Raw genomic sequence first — 17,601 nt, forward strand, 5'->3', positions numbered from 1 at the left:
CATGCCTGGTGTAGACACATATAATGCATTTCTATACCATTAAACTACATTATATGAGTCTACACTGACCATAGAAAGCAGTTTCAAACTGCATTATAGAACAGTGTAGATGGGACCTTATGCAGCAGCAATGTGTTAGAAGTGGTATATTGTATCATATCTCATTAAGGTTTTGTATTTTAACCATTAAAATAATCAGTTTGTTTAAAAATTTATAGCATGGGACATTTACTTTTTTTTAGTTCCTATAAGAGTGCCTCTACACTGAACAATTAATTCAGCTTGACACCACTTTAACTGCCATGGTTCAATATTATGGAATTGTGGGAGTTGCAGTTTTACCAGGCATTTAGTCTTCTCTTCCAGAGAGTGCATGGCTCACCAAAATACAATGCCAAAGATCCCATAGCCTTGAATTAAAGTGGGGTCAAACTGCATTAATATTTATAGTGTAGATGCACCCTATTATTATTATTATTATTATTATTATTATTATTATTATTATTATTATTGACACAAAGACATAGTATGACACAGCAAACAAGATATATTTGCTGGATTTTGTATCACAGAATCACAAATCGAACACTTCCCAAGTGTTTAGGACTGTGTGATGTATTTTCAGATGATGCGTACAGATCCCAGTAGGGTGGCCTTTTGCAGTTGGCAGATCGTAATTTTGTCAATGTCTATTGTTTCCAAATGCCGGCTGAGATCTTTTGGCACGGCACCCAATGTGCCGGTCACCACCGGGACCACCTGCACTGGTTTCTGCCAGAGTCTTTGAAGTTCAATCTTGAGGTCCTGATAGCGGCTGAGTTTTTCCTGTTGTTTTTTTTTGTCAATGTGACTGTCACCTGGGATGGCAACATCAATGATCCAAACCTTTTTCTTTTCCACAACTGTGGTGTCTGGTGTGTTGTATTCCAGAACTTTGTTTATTATTATTATTATTATTGACACAAAGACATAGTATGCCACAGCAAACGAGATATATGTGCTGGATTTCGTATCATAGAATCACAAATTGAACACTTCCTAAGTGTTTAGGACTATGTGATGTATTTTTGGATGATGTGTGTTAATAATAATAATAATAATAATGACTATTATTATTATTATTATTATTATTATTATATTTATAACCCGCTTTATCTCCCCCAAAGGGGACTCAATATGGCTCTAGCTGAGAAAAAGTCTCTGAATGTTTCTGAAGTCTTTGTCCATCTACAAACCAAATTTATTTTGGAGATCCAAATGAAGTTTTATTCACCCTGAAATAATTCTTTGGAATCCCTGCCTTTGTGCTGATGACCCTAAGTCACCTTGGATCTCAGTGTATAAAGTCAATGAATTGATGAATGATTGCTTGTTTAGGGGCTTGGGAGTTGTAGCCCAAGGAATCAAGTCTTTCAGGCTCTGCTGCAGTGTGGAACTTCCTTTTAAAATGTGGGAAAGGAAGAGATGGAGATTTAGAAAACAAAAATTAGGCCGTTGCACTTGACTCCAAGCGGCCAGCTGCCGAGGCTGTGTATTTCTCTCTTCCCCCCCCCCCCCTTTCTCTCTTTTCATTGTCTCCGGATGGAGAGGAGGGAAGGGTGAGGTGTGGCAGATGTATGTCCCGTTGAGATGCGCTGAGCGCAACGGCACTCGGTGTCCAGGTTGGGAAGCGTTCCTTTCCAGCACCTCCTGCGGAGAAGGGCCTCCGTTGTCCTCTGCTTCACGCACATGTTCTTGTTTGTCAACTCACCCTGGAGCAGAAGGAGAGCTTTCGGTTAAAAGACATCCAGGCTGCAAAAGTCCCTTTTTCAAACGAGAGAAGAAAGGCATGACTGTTTGACTCCCTGAGGCTGATGTATTAGGATATATGGCAATGATGGGCAACCTTTTGCACTTGGTGTGTCAAAATTCACCAAAAAAACCTAGCATGATTTGGATGGTGTGTCACTTTGAGAAAAAAAACCCCATAATTTCGCAATAGGTATAGTTTAAATAACAAAAATATATAATTGTAATATATAACTGTATTTAATAAATCAAAAACTATTTACTACTCTTATTTCCATGTACAACAATCTATGGTACCTCGTGCACTTTCCACGCTAATTTCTCTCTATTCTAGTTTCAAAGTAGTCGTGAATAGTGAATATAATAATAATAATAATAATAATAATAATATACAGTAGAGTCTCACTTATCCAATACTCGCTTATCCAACGTTCTGGATTATCCAACGCATTTTTGTAGTCAATGTTTTCAATATATCGTGATATTTTGGTGCTAAATTCATAAATACAGTAATTACTACATAGCATTACTGTGTATTGAACTATTTTTTCTGCCAAATTCGTTGTCTAACATGATGTTTTGGTGCTTCTTTTGTAAAGTCATAACCTAATTTGATGTTAAATAGGCTTTTCCTTAATGCCTCCTTATTATCAAACATATTCGCTTATCCAACATTCTGCCAGCCCGTTTATGTTGGATAAGTGAGACTCTACTGTACTAGTAATAATATGATAATATACTACAATAATAATAGAATAACCTAATGTGCATAATTCCCATGAACTAAGTAACAAAACCACTGGACCAAATCACACTAAATTTGGCCACTAAATACATAGTCATCCAATCAATCTGCATGCGGCAGCGTGTCAGCAAAAATGGCCATGTGTGTCAGTGCTGACACGCGTGTCATAGGTTGGCCATCACTGATATAAGGGCTTATATACCCCTAAAGACACTATATCCTATTTGGTCTTGGAAGCTACATAGACTGTTTTGGGTATGGCATGGATGGAGACTGCCTTCGATTTTTGTAGGAATATTTGGTGGCACAGTGGGTTAAACTGCTGAACTGACTGACCAAAAGGTTTTCGGTTTGAATCCGGGGAGCAGAGTGAGCTGCTGCTGTTAGCTCCAGCTTTGGCCAATCTAGCAGTGAGTAGATCAATAGTTACCGTTCTGATGGGAAGGTAAAGGCGCTCCATACAGTCATGCCGGCTACATGACCTTGGAGGTGTCTACAGACAACAACAGCTCTTTGGCTTAGAAATGGAAATGAGCACCAACCCCCAGAGTCGGACACGACTAGAGTTAATGTCAGGGGAAAATATTTACTTTATAGCACAGCATTTATTTATTTATTTATTTATTTGCAGTATTTATATTCCGCCCTTCTCACCCTGAAGGGGACTCAGGGCGGATCACATTACACATATAAGGCAAACATTCAGTGCCGTAACATAGAACAAAGACAGAGACAAACGCAGGCTCTGAGCTGGCTCGAACTCATGACCTCTTGGTCAGAGTGATTTGTTGCAGCTGGCTGCAGCTGGCTGCTCACCAGCCTGCGCCACAGCCCGGGCCAATAGAGTGCAGCATGGGTTTATGGTCAGAAATGGAGGAGAAAAAACACAAGTTGGTAAGGTTTTAAAGAGGTAAACAATTACTTTTATTCCTGCAAGTAATACATCTCAGATAATAGAGTAGATAGAAAAAAGAAAGTTACATAACTATGGTAGAAGAGTCCCTAATGCTGACTGACTGTCATGTCTGTGTCTCAGCCATCTTCAGGCAGAGAGAAGCCTCATTGAATAATAGAAAGAATAACACCACATAACACAATGTTTGTTCCTGGGTTATAAATGTCATTTCCTAATTGGTTCTGTCATAAAAACATGGGAAAAGTTTATTAAACTGCAAAAATGCTAGAGCACATTTTGCTCTAGGTTTTCAGTGAATATCTCATAGTATCAACCAATTCAACATAGTTTGCAGCAGTCACAAAAACAAAGTTTATGGAATATAACTACTTTCAAAGTACTGCACAAGTAAACAGAATATTTTTTTCAAATTTTGTTACGTAGTGTAATAGTATCCAAGAGTTGGAAGAAATTCTAGCGCACTTCAATTCAATCCCTTTCCATGCAGAAAGACACAATCAAAGCACCCCTGACAGATGGCCGTCCAGCCTCTGCTTTAAAACCTCCAGAAAAGGAGAAACCACACTCCAAGGCAGTGAGTTCCACTGTTGGACAGCTCACAGAAGTTCTTCCTAATGTTTAGGTGGAATCTCTTTTCCTTCTATTTCAATCCATTCTTCTATGTCCTGGTCTGAAAACAAGCTTGCTTCATTTCTCAATGTGACATCCTTTCAAATATTTAAACATGGCTCTCATGTCCCCTCTCCGCCTTCTTTTCTTCTCCAAGCTAAACATACCAGCTTTTTAAGCAACATAGGCATTTATGGTTTCCAAATCTGTGACTGTTTTGGTCTCCCTTCTCTGGACATTTTCCAGCCTGTCAATATCCTTCTTGAACTGGACACAAGGCAATTCATGATGAGGTCTGGCCAATGCAGAACAGAGTGGGGCGATAGCTCCCCTTGATCTCGACACTATACTGCTATTGATGTAGCCTAGAATTGTGTTGGCTTTTCTAGCAGTCACATCACACTGTTGACTCAGGTTCAGCTTGTGGTCTACCAAGGTGCCTAGATTCAGGGTTGTGGTATGTCTTTCGGGCTGTGTGGCCATGTTCCAGACCTCACAACCTCTGAGGATGCCTGCCATAGATGTGGGCGAAATGTCAGGAGAGAATACTTCTGGAACATAACCACACAGCCCGAAAGACATACAACAACCCTGTGATCCCGGCCATGAAAGCCTTCGACAACACAGTGCCTAGATTCCTTTTACATGTATTGTTTTCAAGCCAGGTGTCACCCATCCTATTTCTGTGTGTTTCATTTTTATAGCCTAAGTATAATAATGTACATTTCTCCTTGTAGAAGTTCGTTTTGTTAGTTTGGGCCGGCTCTCTAATTTGTTGAGGTCATTTTGAATTCTGATCCTGCTCTCTGGATACTAGCTGCTTCTCTTAATTTGCAAATGTGATCTGTATGTTTCTATTCTGTCATCCAAGATATTGATAAAGATGTTGACTAGCCCTGAAAGGCCCAGAACTGAATCCTATGGCTCCCCACTGGTCAGTTTTTTCCAGGATGAAAAGCCATCGGGAAGCACCCTTTTGACTTTATCGACTTAATAGTAGCATTGTCCAGCCCACATTTTGTTAGTTTCTTTGTGGGAATGTCATGGAGGACCTTGTCAAAGACCTTATTGAAATTGAGATATGCTACATCCACCGCATTCCCTTCATCTACCAAGTTCGTAACTCCATAAAAAAAGAGAGATATGGTTCATCTCAAATGATACTCCCTCCTCAAACAAAGGATAATAAAGCTCTAAAGACTTTTGGAAAGAAGAGAGAATGATCTATACATGCAGACTTTTAACTTAGTGTTCATGTGGCCCGCCCTTGGTTTTATTGATCTACTGTTCTTTTGATTTTGTTTACTGTATTGTGTGTGTGTGTGTGTGTGTGTGTGTGTGTGTGTGTGTGTGTGTGTGTATATATATATATATATATATATATATATATATATATAATTTTATTGTTTAATGCGTTATGATTTGTTGTTTTATTTATATTTTGTTATATTGTATTGTTCTGGGCATGGCCCCATGTAAGCCGCCCCGAGTCCCCGTTGGGGAGATGGTGGTGGGGTATAAATAAAGTGTATTATTATTTATTATTATTATGCAGACGGGAAGCAAAACACTTTGAGTTACATAGATCTAAGAAACAGAGGTGAAAACAAGGCAGTTGTCCTGCCCCACAGGGTTCCCTTTGTCCCTAGTTGCTCTCTACATAAGTGTTGATGCTTCTTCACTTCCAACAATTTGTAGATCATGAAAAACTTTTTAAAAACAAGTTATGCTGCAACTTTGGATTGTCCTGGTGTGAAACCTGAGATCAGGACAAGAGACATCAGTTACAACAGAAATATGGAGAAACAGGATGGTTTCCACTTGGCAAGGGGATCAAACGAGGCTGCATTTTTGTCACTCTTGTCTATTTAATTTATACACTCGACGTGTCATAGGAAAGCTGGATTAGGTTTGGAGGAAGGAGGCGTGACAATTGATGGAAGGAATGTCAACCATTTAAGCCTCGCAGATGACACTGTATTACTAGTGGAAAATAGCAAAAACTTGGAGCAGCCATTGAAAAAAGCCAAGGAAGAAAGTGCAGAAGAAGGGTTACATTTCATTATTTTGTTGTTGTTGCCATGTGTCTTCAAGCTGAACGTTAAGGCAACAGCATTAACGAATTTGTAAGCCAGTCTGAGAACCTTAGTGGCTGAAGATTGGAATATAAGCACCCTTAAGTAAATGTAAATAACATTGACTATGGATTACATAGCTTTAGGGTAGACTGGGCATGGGTAAAATTGGGCCATCCAGGCTGTTAGGAATTTTGGGAGTTAAAGTCCAAAACACCTGGAGAGCCAAGGTTTGCCCATGCGTGGTGTAGAAAATAAAAAAATTGAACCAGTTGAAAACTTTCTATAACTTGGTGCAGTCATAAATCAAAATGGAAACTATGGTTAAAAAATTGGAAGACTGTGAACTTTATCACACGAGCCTGATAAAGAGTAATGGCAGCAGGATAAAAATGATTTTGGATGGGGCTTATTTCACAATATCTTGCCTTTACCATAGTTGTATCGGGTTTGAATCAAGCTTGGATTGTCTCTTGTCATAGATGGCAAAAACCTGTCAAAAAATCCAGAATTTCTCGTGCAATGGTTTTCTTGTCAATGTAGATGATTTCTCACAGGAATGTCAAAACTGCGTAACTGTAGTGACAAAATAAATCAGGGGAAAAACACAGTATATGCGCAAGGCTAATTCTGTGATTTCGCATCATGAAAGTGCCACGGAGTGCAATTCCAATGAGGAGTGAACACAATGGTTGCAATAATGGTATGTTTCCATTTGCTTAATCAACATGATTGCAATAAGAAAGCATGATCAAGTCTTAGGAAATGTCAAGGCCACCATGAGAGAAATAGACTACAGTTCTATACAAAGTTACCTTGGAGTAAGTTCCAATCAACATAGAGGTAAAATATTGCAGTGTTGGAATGTTGTCCTTTGAAACTGTAATAATGAGATATACCGTATATACTCGAATATAAGCCGAGACACCTAATTTTACCACAAAAAACTGGGAAAACTTAATTGACTTGAGTATAAGACGAGAGTGGGAAATGCAGCAGCTACTGATACATTTCAAAAATAAAAATAGATACCAATAAAATTACAGTAATTGAGGCATCAGTAGGTTAAATGTTTTTGAATATTTACATAAAACTTTAAGATAATAGTAAGGCTTTAATAAGATAAGACTGTCCAACTCTGATTACCTATATACTTGAGTATAAGTTGACCCGAATATAACCCAGTCAGGACCCTCACTCATGTATAAGCCAAGGGGGGCTTTTCAGCCCTAAAAAAAGGGCTGAAAAATTTGGCTTATACTTGAGTACAGTAGTCTCACTTATCCAAGCCTCGCTTAATCCAAGCCTCTGGATAATCCAAGCCATTTTTGTAGTCAATGTTTTCAATATATAATGATATTTTGGTGCTAAATTCATAAATACAACATAACATTACTGCATATTGAACTACTTTTTCTGTCAAATTTGTTGTATAACATGATGTTTTGGTGCTTAATTTGTAAAATCATAACCTAATTTGATGTTTATTAGGCTTTTCCTTAATCCCTCCTTATTATCCAAAATATTCGCTTATCCAAGCTTCTGCCGGCCTGTTTAGCTTGGATAAGTGAGACTCTACTGTGTATGCAGTATTGGAGTGATTTACAAATAGTCAGTTAATAAGCCAAAACTTTTTTGGCTTCTGCTTTACCTATAATGAGCTTGTAGTCAATATTTCAGTTTGTGAAAACTCATTGATCTATCTATCTGTATTATCTTGCCATAAAATGGTACCATATTTTGCCCACCTTTCCACAAGGTTGACAACCTGTTTTCTGGCATCAAATTTGTTTTTAAGAATGCTTTTTATGACAAGCTTTATTATTTTAAAGAGTGAGTACTGTGTCAGCATGTGAAATTTTTGGAGGGTGGAAATGCCGGCAAAGCTGAATTCTGGATTCTTACTTTCCTTAGATGTACAAGGAGATCGTAAGTGCTCATGGATCCCACCCAGTGAACTGGCACAAAAACTATGCCATCGCTTGCGAAAGGATGCTGCGTTTGCACCCACCGAGGGAAGACCCGGAAGTCCTGCTCTTGGAAACCATCAAACATTTCCTCCTTTATACGGAGAAAGCCGCAGACGATCCCCAGCAAGGGCAGATTTTGCAAGCTGTAAAACATCTGAAGAAGGAACTCCGGGAACTGAGAAAAATAAAGAGAAGAGAGCACAAGCACTAGGCACAGGACAGCCTTGCGACCCTTCGCTTTCAGTATGTGGAATGGAAAACTGAATGGGCTTTGAAGAGCTCATAGGAAAGATCACATTGGAGTGGATGGAAATCCAGTAGGAAGATATTCTCTAGGGTAAATCTACACTGTAGAATGAATACAGTTTGACATCACTTGAACTGCCATGGCTCAATCCTGGGAGTCATTCCTTGGAGAGGCACGAGCAATCTGGAGAAGTCTAAAGGCCTGGAGATACTACATAGCCTAAATCATCGCAGTTAAAGTGGTGTCACTGCATTTATTCTACAGTGTAGATGTACCTATAGATGGAAGCGAAGCTAACGTGTTTGGTTATATGGAGTTTTGTTTTTAAGAGGAAAAGAGAAAAATGTAAAGTGTTTAAATGGCAGAGGTATATATAGGGATGCATCAGAAAGAGGACAAAGGTTTTACTTTTTCTCAGTAGACTTTGAGCCAGCCAGTGAATGTAATGGGCCAGTTTGGGTCAAATAAAAGTAGTATTAGGTGTAGAATTAATGCAGTTTGATGCTACTTGAACTGCCATGGCTCGATGCTATGATACCTTGGGAATTGTAGTTCTAAAAACACTATAGCTTTTGCCAGAATGCTGTGCCTCTCACCAAACAACAACTCCCATTATTCCATAGCATTGAGGATGTCTGGTTTCTGGGTTGCTGTCCCCCCGCCACACTTGAAAGCCATGGACAGCTTGGGACCAGATTACTTGAAGGACCAACATCTCCTAGGAGCATGAAGCAGTGAGAGTCACCATGGAGTAGTGCAGTTGTGCCCATTTGCAATTTGCCCCCAACGGGTTGCATTTCCACATTTCCGTTCACCAGAAATGATTTTGTGCCACTCCCAGCTTCTGTTACAGCAGATCTTCACCATGTTTTGAAGAGGAGGTTGGGAATTCTGAGCGAAGGAGTAAACTTATTTGTTTGCATCCAGTTTTGAGTCAGTTTAGCCTTTTAAGGTGCACCCTACAAGAGATGATCAAAAATATATATCGTATATACTCATGTAGAATTCAACCTTGTGTATAAGTCGAGGAGCAGATTTTGGACCAAAATTATGGATTTTACTATAGCCTGTGAACAAGTCAATGGTCATTCGGCAAAGAAGAGAAAAGGCCATTGCTGCCTGAGTATGCATTCAACAAAGGTCAGATGCAACACTACGATGAAGAGAGTAGAGGGGCTTTTTTTTAGGTTCTTCTAGTGTACACTAAGTTCGTGCCTTTTGCCTCTGTACTCAGAGAAGAGGATGGCTCCTTTTCTTAGATAATTTAAGGCACAGTACTCCCATTGACCCGTGGATAAATCAAAGTAGTTTTTGGGGGTTGGGTTTTTTACTACCATTTCTAGACTTATAGTAAAGGTAAAGGTTTTCCCCTGACATTAAGTCTAGTCATGTCCGACTCTGGGGGTTCTTGCTCATCTCCATTTCTAAGCCGTTGTCCATAGATGCCTCCAAGGTCATGTGGCTGACGTGACTGCATGGAGCACCGTTACCTTTTCACTGGAGCGGTGATCTACTCATTTGCATGTTTTTGAACTGCTAGGTTGGCAGAAGCTGGGGCTAACAGTGGGAGCTCACCTTGCTCCCTGGATTTGAACTGCTGACCTTTCAATCACAAGTTCAGCAACTCAATGGTTTAACCGGCTGCATCACCAGGGACATAATACATTACTTATACATAAGTATATAAGGTAGTCCCAGGGGCTTCAGGGGCCATATTTGGTAGTCCCAAGATCTGCATGTGTCTGATCTTGGGACTACCTGAATGTGTTGGATTTGGGCCTAAGAGATCCACGTTAAGCCATGAAAACTCAGTAGAAGACTTATGGGCCAATCACATATTCTCGCACATATACAACCTTATCTACCTCCCAAGGTTGTTGTGTGGAAGGAGCATGGAGGAGAAAGATTTGCTTTGGAGTTCACAGAAAGAAATTCAGAATAGAAATAGAATAGACAGATCAACAATATATTTTCGAAACCGTCTTATTCTGCCTGCCTGTTAAGCAGAGGGAAAAAATAGAAAAGTTCCTTTTTATACCGATTCAACAGACTTCCCAGGATATTGCTTACGCTGGCTCAGTATTTCTGAGAACTCTTGTCTAAAATCAGTTAACTATTACATGCACCAAGTAGGGATATAATCAGTAAAGGTGCATTTACATTGTAGGATTAATGCATCTGAGACCATTTTAACTATAATGGCTCAATGCAAAGGAATCCTGGGAGTTGTAGTTTTAGAAGGTCTTTCGCCCTCTCTGCCAAAGAGTGTTGGTGCCTCAAACTACAACTCCCATTATTCCATGGCATTGCACCATGGCAGTTAAAGTGGTGCCAAACTGCATTAAGTCTACGGTGTAGATTCACCATAAGTAAGAAAGACATCTCTGAAAGTTTTGTTCCTGTGCAAACTATTTTATTTGAAGTTTTCCTTATCCCGGAATAACTCCTTGGAATTCCTTCTCGTTGCCAAGAGCTTTTCATTCCTACTTCCCTGGTCATTTCAAATTGATCATGCGCTTTCAGAAATGAATTGTATTACTACTTGCCGATCTGTTTGTGTTATCCTAGAATTAGCTGACAGCCACCAGCAGTAAACAAACAGTTGTTGTTTCCAGGACACAGATTCAGCAGAGGTTAAATGGCAAGAAATAGGAATGTTTGTACCAAAATACTATTGTTCTAATGTTAAACCTGTGTAATATTGCTAAAACCCGTTACCACTTTGATTGCAATTCCTCCTTTTGCATTTTTCCTCCTAGACCCAAGTACTGTTCCCAATCAAAACACAAAAACAAAACAAATCTAGAAGCAGGCACTGCTTCAGAAATTGCCTTTCATCACTTTCCACTTAACCCTTTTTCTGAAACAGTGCCTGAATCAAGATTTTTTTCAGGGAAAATTGTGCCTGAAGGTGCATTTACACTGTAGAACTAATGTAGTTTGAGTCCACTTTAACTGCTATGGTGCTCAATGCTCTGAAAACCTGGGAATTGTAGTTTTGGTCAGGCACCAGTACTATAGTCAGTCCTCCACATTTGTGGTTTTGACTTCTGCAGGTTTAATTAATCATGGGTTTGATTTTAAAATGTTATCTTGAGGCATCTCTAGGTCCTGCAGTGATATTCTATGGCTGGAAAACTAGAAATTCCTAGAAATTGGGTAATAAAATAGCAATTTCTTTATTTGTGGTTTTTCCCGTATGCCATGGTCCTTTGCCCCAATCCAATCAAATATGGGGTATTTGGAAGAGAAGGTTGCATGCTGCAAGTTGCTTCTGGTGTGAGAGAATCAGCTGTCTACAAAGACGTTGCCCAGGGGATGCCCAAATGTGTTACTATCCAGCGGGGAGCCTTCTCTTATGTCCCCCAGAAGAGAAGGTGAAATACCTTGCAAAACTACAACTCCTAGGATTCCATAGTACTTAGCCGTGGCAGTTAAAGTCATGTCAAACTACATTAATTTTACAGCTCAGATGCACCCTGAGTCCAAGAGGAAGAACACAAGGGAAATAGGGATATTTTCCAAACTGGAAACTTGGACGAGCCCTACTTTGAACTTGTATTATATTCCACCTTTTGTTGTTGTTGTTGTTGTTGTTGCCGTCATCATCATCATCACCATCTGAAGCTAATGGAAGGCAGAAATCATTGCTTCCAGATAGTTCACAGGAACAGATGGACAAGAGAGAGGGACTCTTCGAATGTTTTTAGGGATGCTCCAAATTTGATGCCTTTTATATTTGTTTTTATTGTTTTTATTTGTTTTTATGTATATGGTGGGACTTTTTAAATTTTTTAAACAGCAACAACAACCATGTAATTCATTACCAGCTGTATGAATTTCTGCACCGTATCATAAAAATGCCTCAAATAAACAAAAGAATCTTTTAATATTTTTACCTGATGATGAAGCCAGTGAGGCTTTGAAAGCTTGTACAATGTATTTTGTGCATTTTCGGTCGGCCCATCGACGTATCTGCTTTGTGGATTTGGGATGCTGTTGTATTTCTTAGATTTCCTGACTTCCCAGACTTTCATAAGTACAGTAGAGTCTCACTTATCCAAGCTAAACAGGCTGGCAGAAGCTTGGATAAGCGAATATCTTGGATAATAAGGAGGGATTAAGGAAAAGCCTATTAAACATCAAATTCGGTTATGGTTTTACAAATTAAGCACCAAAACATCATATTATACAACAAATTTGGCAGAAAAAGTAGTTCAATACGCAGTACTGTTATGTTGTAAATACAGTAGAGTCTCACTTATCCAAGCCTCGCTTATCCAAGCCTCTGGATAATCCAAGCTATTTTTGTTGTCAATGTTTTCAATATATCGTGATATTTTGGTGCTAAATTCGTAAATACAGTAATTACAACATAACATTACTGCGTATTGAACTACTTTTTCTGTCAAATTTGTTGTATAACATGATGTTTTGGTGCATAATTTGTAAAATCATAACCTAATTTGATGTGTAATAGGCTTTTCCTTAATCCCTCCTTATTATCCAAGATATTCGCTTATCCAAGCTTTTGCCGGCCCGTTTAGCTTGGATAAGTGAGACACTACTGTACTGTATTTACGAATTTAGCACCAAAATATGATATATTGGAAACATTGACTACAAAAATGGCTTGAATAATCCAGAGGCTTGGATAAGCGAGGCTTGGATAAGTGAGACTACTGTATTGACTTCAGAAAATGACATTAATTCGACAGATCAACTCTAAGCTGAGACTTGCATGAAAGGAGCCAATTAGTCAGAAGTTTTAATTTTGATGGTTTTCTCGTTGTTCAGGCAAAGTTCATCATCAAACAAGTACCAGGAGTCGGGAAGTGGAGAGAGAAATGAGCAGGACCCACTGTTCTATTTGTCTCATTTGCACAAACTGCTTGCAAAGTAAACACATTTTTGCATTTTCCCAAATGACTTTTCTCTTTGTATTTTGCCGCCCGGTTTGTTCCCTTGTGCCGGTGGAGTCCTTGTAATTAGCAGCCAAACCCACTTCCCTGCATCTTGAAAGGGGGACTTTTTTGGGGAGGCGTTCCTTTCCTTTTCTCCTTCTCCCCTTTCCTTTGTATGTATGTGTTTATTCCCCCTTTAAATACATTCATTTTTCCCCCTCACTTTTTTTTGGTTGCCAGAATCACCTCCACCCCTTGCACGCCCCTGCGTACAAGCCTGGGTTAAGAAATGCAAATAATGGCTCTTTATTTGATTATGACAGTTAATTAATAGCGACCTGTTTTAATGAGTCGAGTCACTTCCTCAAGAGTGGCCCGAATCTCTAGGGTTTCTTTCCCCCCTTCCAATTGTATAGGCTCCGAGACTCCGGAGTGCTGTACAGGCCCCTGTATAGAAATGTCTGCTTAATGAAGAGGGAAGGTTTAGGAGCTGGCCTGCATTCAAAGATCGCTGGTGAGCTATTCAGGGGTTCAGGGGGGAAGAAACCCCGCACCCCCCTTTCCTTTTCCCCTTACGAACAGTAGTCACAGTTCCGCACCATTGTGCTGGCAGAAGCCCTTGATCAAAGGCCTCTTGGTGAACTCAACTGGGCTCCCTTTCAGACCACGGCCGTAATTAAAAGCACTAATTCTCTTTTAAAAGTACTGCAGGGATGCCATGGGGGCCTCTATTTTTGGAGTGCTCTTTCTGATGTCGTAAGCCGTTATGGGGTCCGGGTGGGGAGAAGGTGGAGGGAGAGCTCTCTTTCTCCCCACAAGTCTTTGGAGCGAGGATGCCAGTCCAGGGCAAGGATGCCCCTTTGAGGGTCTCCACAAGACCCTGAGTGTGGCTTCCCAATGTGGGATCAGACCCTTGTTTACAATGGGGAAAGGAGTCTGGAGAAGGTTTGGACTAGAGGAGGAAAATGTGGGTGTCTTTAGAGAATAAGGTTGCCAGATTGGAATCTAGAGAGGTTTCTTGCACCTTTTCTGGTTGGGTAGATGCCCCTTTGAAGGTCTCCACAAGACCCTGAGTGTGGTTTCCCAACTTGGGATCAGACCCTTGTTTGTGATGGGGAAAGGAGTTTGGACAGGGTTTGGACTAGAAGAAGAAAACGTGGACATCTATATAGAGTAGGGTTGCCAGGTTGGAAACCAGAGAAGTTTCTTGTACCTTTTCTGGTTGGGTAGAAGCCCCTTTGAAGGTCTCCACAAGACCCTGAGTGTGGCTTTCCTACTTGGAATCAAACCTTTGTGATGGGGAAAGGAGTTTGGACAGGGTTTGGACTAGAGGAGGAAAACATGGGCATCTGTACAGAGTAGGGTTGCCAGATTGGAAATCAGAGAGGTCTCTTGTACCTTTTCTGGTTGGGTAGATGCTTCTTTGAAGGTCTCCACAAGACCCTGAATGTGGCTTCCCAACTTTGGGTCAGACCCTTGTTTGTGATTGGCAAAAGAGTCTGGAGAGAGTTTGGATCAGAGGATGAAAACATGGGCATCTGTACAGAGTAGGGTTGTCAGATTGGAAACCAGAGAGGCCTCTTGTACATTTCCTTGTTGGGTAGAAGAGGGGAATTTCAGAAGCAGTTGCTTGGTAGTTGCTGGCATGATAAGCCACACCAGCCTAAATGCTTTTCTGTATCTATATGACTATTGAAGGTACAAAGGTACTTTAAGTTTTCACTCTGGTGACCTTGCAGTAGAGTTGGCATTAGTTAGTGCTGCCAGAATAAAAACTGGGGAGAGCTCCTTAACTAGGTTTGACAGAACTCAGTCCCTGGATATCCTGTTAATTCTACAGTTTAGATGCACCTTGAGTCTTGCTGTGATCAAATTATGTAACACTTTTTGATTCCAACTGTTAGGATGTTCATATTCATCAATTCAATGAGTTATGGTTTCAAGTGAATCTTAGAGTGCATCTACACTGTAGAATGAATGCAGTTTGACACCATTTTGACCACCATGGCTCAATGCTATGGAATCCTAGGATCTGTAGTCTGATAAAGCATCACCACATCTTGGAAGACAAGGCCATCCCGTCATTCCATAGCATTGAGCCATAGCAGTTCAAAGGGATTAAAATGCAGTCATTGTGCAAGTATAGGCGTGTCCTTAGTCTTCTTGAAACAGTACATGCAATTCCAACATTCCTTTGTCTAATGTTCATCCACCACATGATCAAATGTTCCTTTGTGAGATGCATATTTCCAAGCCCGATGCTGTAATTGCAACGATTGTGTAGAACAGGAGTCCTCAAACCTTTTAAGTGGAGGGCCGGTTCACGGTCCCTCAGACTGTTGGGGGGCCAGACTATGATGAAATAGTCCAAAATTAGGATTGTTGTTGTTGTGTGCCTTCAAGTAGTTTCAGACTTAGGTCAACCCTAAGTCTAAAGTTTAGGACAGCGGCCAGGTAAAGGATCTTGGAGGGCCTTGTCTAAAGTTTAGGACAGGTTAGTGTCTCGTATCCAGCCCACAGGCCTTAGTTTGGGGACCCCTGCTTTTACTGGTATTCAAGCAACCGGTGTGTGCCTTCACCACCTCTTACTGGTGTTGAAGGCCTACAACAACAACAACAGTGAGAAACTACCTTGTCTAAAGTTTAGGATAGGGGCCACGTAAATGACGTTGGAGGGCCGCCACTGGCCCATGGGCCTTAGTTTGGGGATCCCTGGTGTAGAAGAAGGTATTGCTTGTGTGCCTGGTTGTGTGCCAAGCCTACTTGACCAAAATTCCCTCTGGGTTCTCGAAGGCTTTCATGGCCGGGCTCATAGGGTTGTTGTATGTCTTTCGGGCTGTGTGGCCATGTTCCAGAAGTATTCTCTCCTGACGTTTCGCCCACATCTATGGCAGGCATCCTCAGAGGAGGTGAGGCATGGATAAACTAGGCAAGGAAGGTAAATATATATCTGTGGAGAGACCTGGGTGTGACAAGAGTCCTTTGTCAGTTGGAAGTCAGTGTTAATGTTGCAATTAATCACCCTAATTAGCATTGGAAAGGTTTGTCTCTTGCCTGGGGGGCATCTTTTGTTCAGAGTCATTAGCCGTCCCTGGGGCTCCTCTGCCCTCAGAGTGTTGCTTCCCATCTACTGTTCTGATTTTTGAGTTTTTTAATACTGGTAGCCAGATTTTGTTATTTTCATGGTTTCTTCCTTTCTGTTGAAGTTGTCCACATGCCTGTGGATTTCAATGGCTTCTCTTTGTAGTCTGACATGATAGTTGTTGGAGTGGTCAAGCATTTCTGTGTTCTCAAACACAGAACCTGTGTTCAGGTTGGTTCATCAAGTGCTCTGCTATGGCTGATTTCTCTGGTTGAGTCTGCAGTGCCTTTCATGTTCTTTGATTTGTGTTTGGGCGATGCTGCTGCGTTTGGTGGTCCCTATGTAGACTTGTCCACAGCTGCAGAGTATCCGGTAGACTCCTGCAGAGGAGAGAGGATCCCTCTTGTCTTTCGCTGACCGTAGCATTTGTTGGATTTTCTTTGTGGGTCTGTAGATAGTTTGTAGGTTGTGCTTCTTCATCAGTTTGCCTATGCGGTCAGGGGTTCCCTTGATGTATGGTATACCCTGTCACACCCTGGACTCTTGTCACACCCTGGACTCTCCACAGATATATATTTACCTTCCTTGCCTAGTTTATCCATGCCTCACAACCTCTGAGGATGCCTGCCATAGATGTGGGCAAAACGTCAGGAGACAATACTTCTGGAACATGGCCACACAGCCCGAAAGACATACAACAATCCGGAGGTCTAAATATTTCAGTGTTGGATTGAGACTCTTGAAGGCCAAGATCCGTGCCCAGCCATGAAAGTCCCTTAGTGAGCTTGAGCAAATCATGGTCTTTCAGCTCAAAGGAAGGCAACATCAAACCTTCTCTGAAAAAAAACCAAATAAACCTTAGTATAGCATCACCATAACTTGGAGTGGACATGAAGGCCTCCAACAGCAATAACATTTCTCAGTGGAGGTTCACTCATCTGGTAGTTCTTTCATTCATCTTGGTTTGTCTTAACCCAGGGCCTGCTAGTTGTGTCTCCACGGACATCCGGGATGGCTGTTGATCATGAGAGTTGTAGTCTAACATTTGTGGTAGGATCCAAGCTGAGGAAATCGGATTTGGAATTAGAGTTGCCATTCAAAGCAGCTTTCCGAAAGAACTGTGAACCTTGTTGCAAGCAACCATGCATTCAGATCATTCAGATTCAACCTATAATTTTGGAGAAGAGAGGTCTATCTGAGGACTTCCCACAGATATATATAAACAGTCCTTGCTTAGTTTTTCCATACCTCACAACCTCTGAGGA

The 17,601-nt window shown here is 40.8% G+C and overlaps 1 protein-coding gene across 8 annotated transcripts in view; it reads left to right on the forward strand.

The window, feature by feature from the left end:
• Positions 1-17,601, forward strand: part of tmem260 (transmembrane protein 260) — a 123,610-nt gene that overhangs the window by 85,682 nt on the left and 20,327 nt on the right. For 7 of the 8 annotated variants that reach the window (XM_008122165.3, XM_062968635.1, XM_062968637.1 and 4 more), the window contains one exon: positions 8,048-12,240. The exons of the other annotated variant lie outside the window; for it this stretch is intronic. In XM_008122165.3, the coding sequence (XP_008120372.2) occupies positions 8,048-8,314 (267 nt within the window). In that variant the 3' untranslated portion in view covers positions 8,315-12,240. Of the gene's footprint in view, positions 1-8,047; positions 12,241-17,601 lie in introns of those variants that run through there. 8 annotated transcript variants of the gene reach the window in all.

The sequence above is a fragment of the Anolis carolinensis genome, chromosome 1, assembly GCF_035594765.1.
Source record: "Anolis carolinensis isolate JA03-04 chromosome 1, rAnoCar3.1.pri, whole genome shotgun sequence".
Lineage (NCBI taxonomy): Eukaryota > Metazoa > Chordata > Lepidosauria > Squamata > Dactyloidae > Anolis > Anolis carolinensis.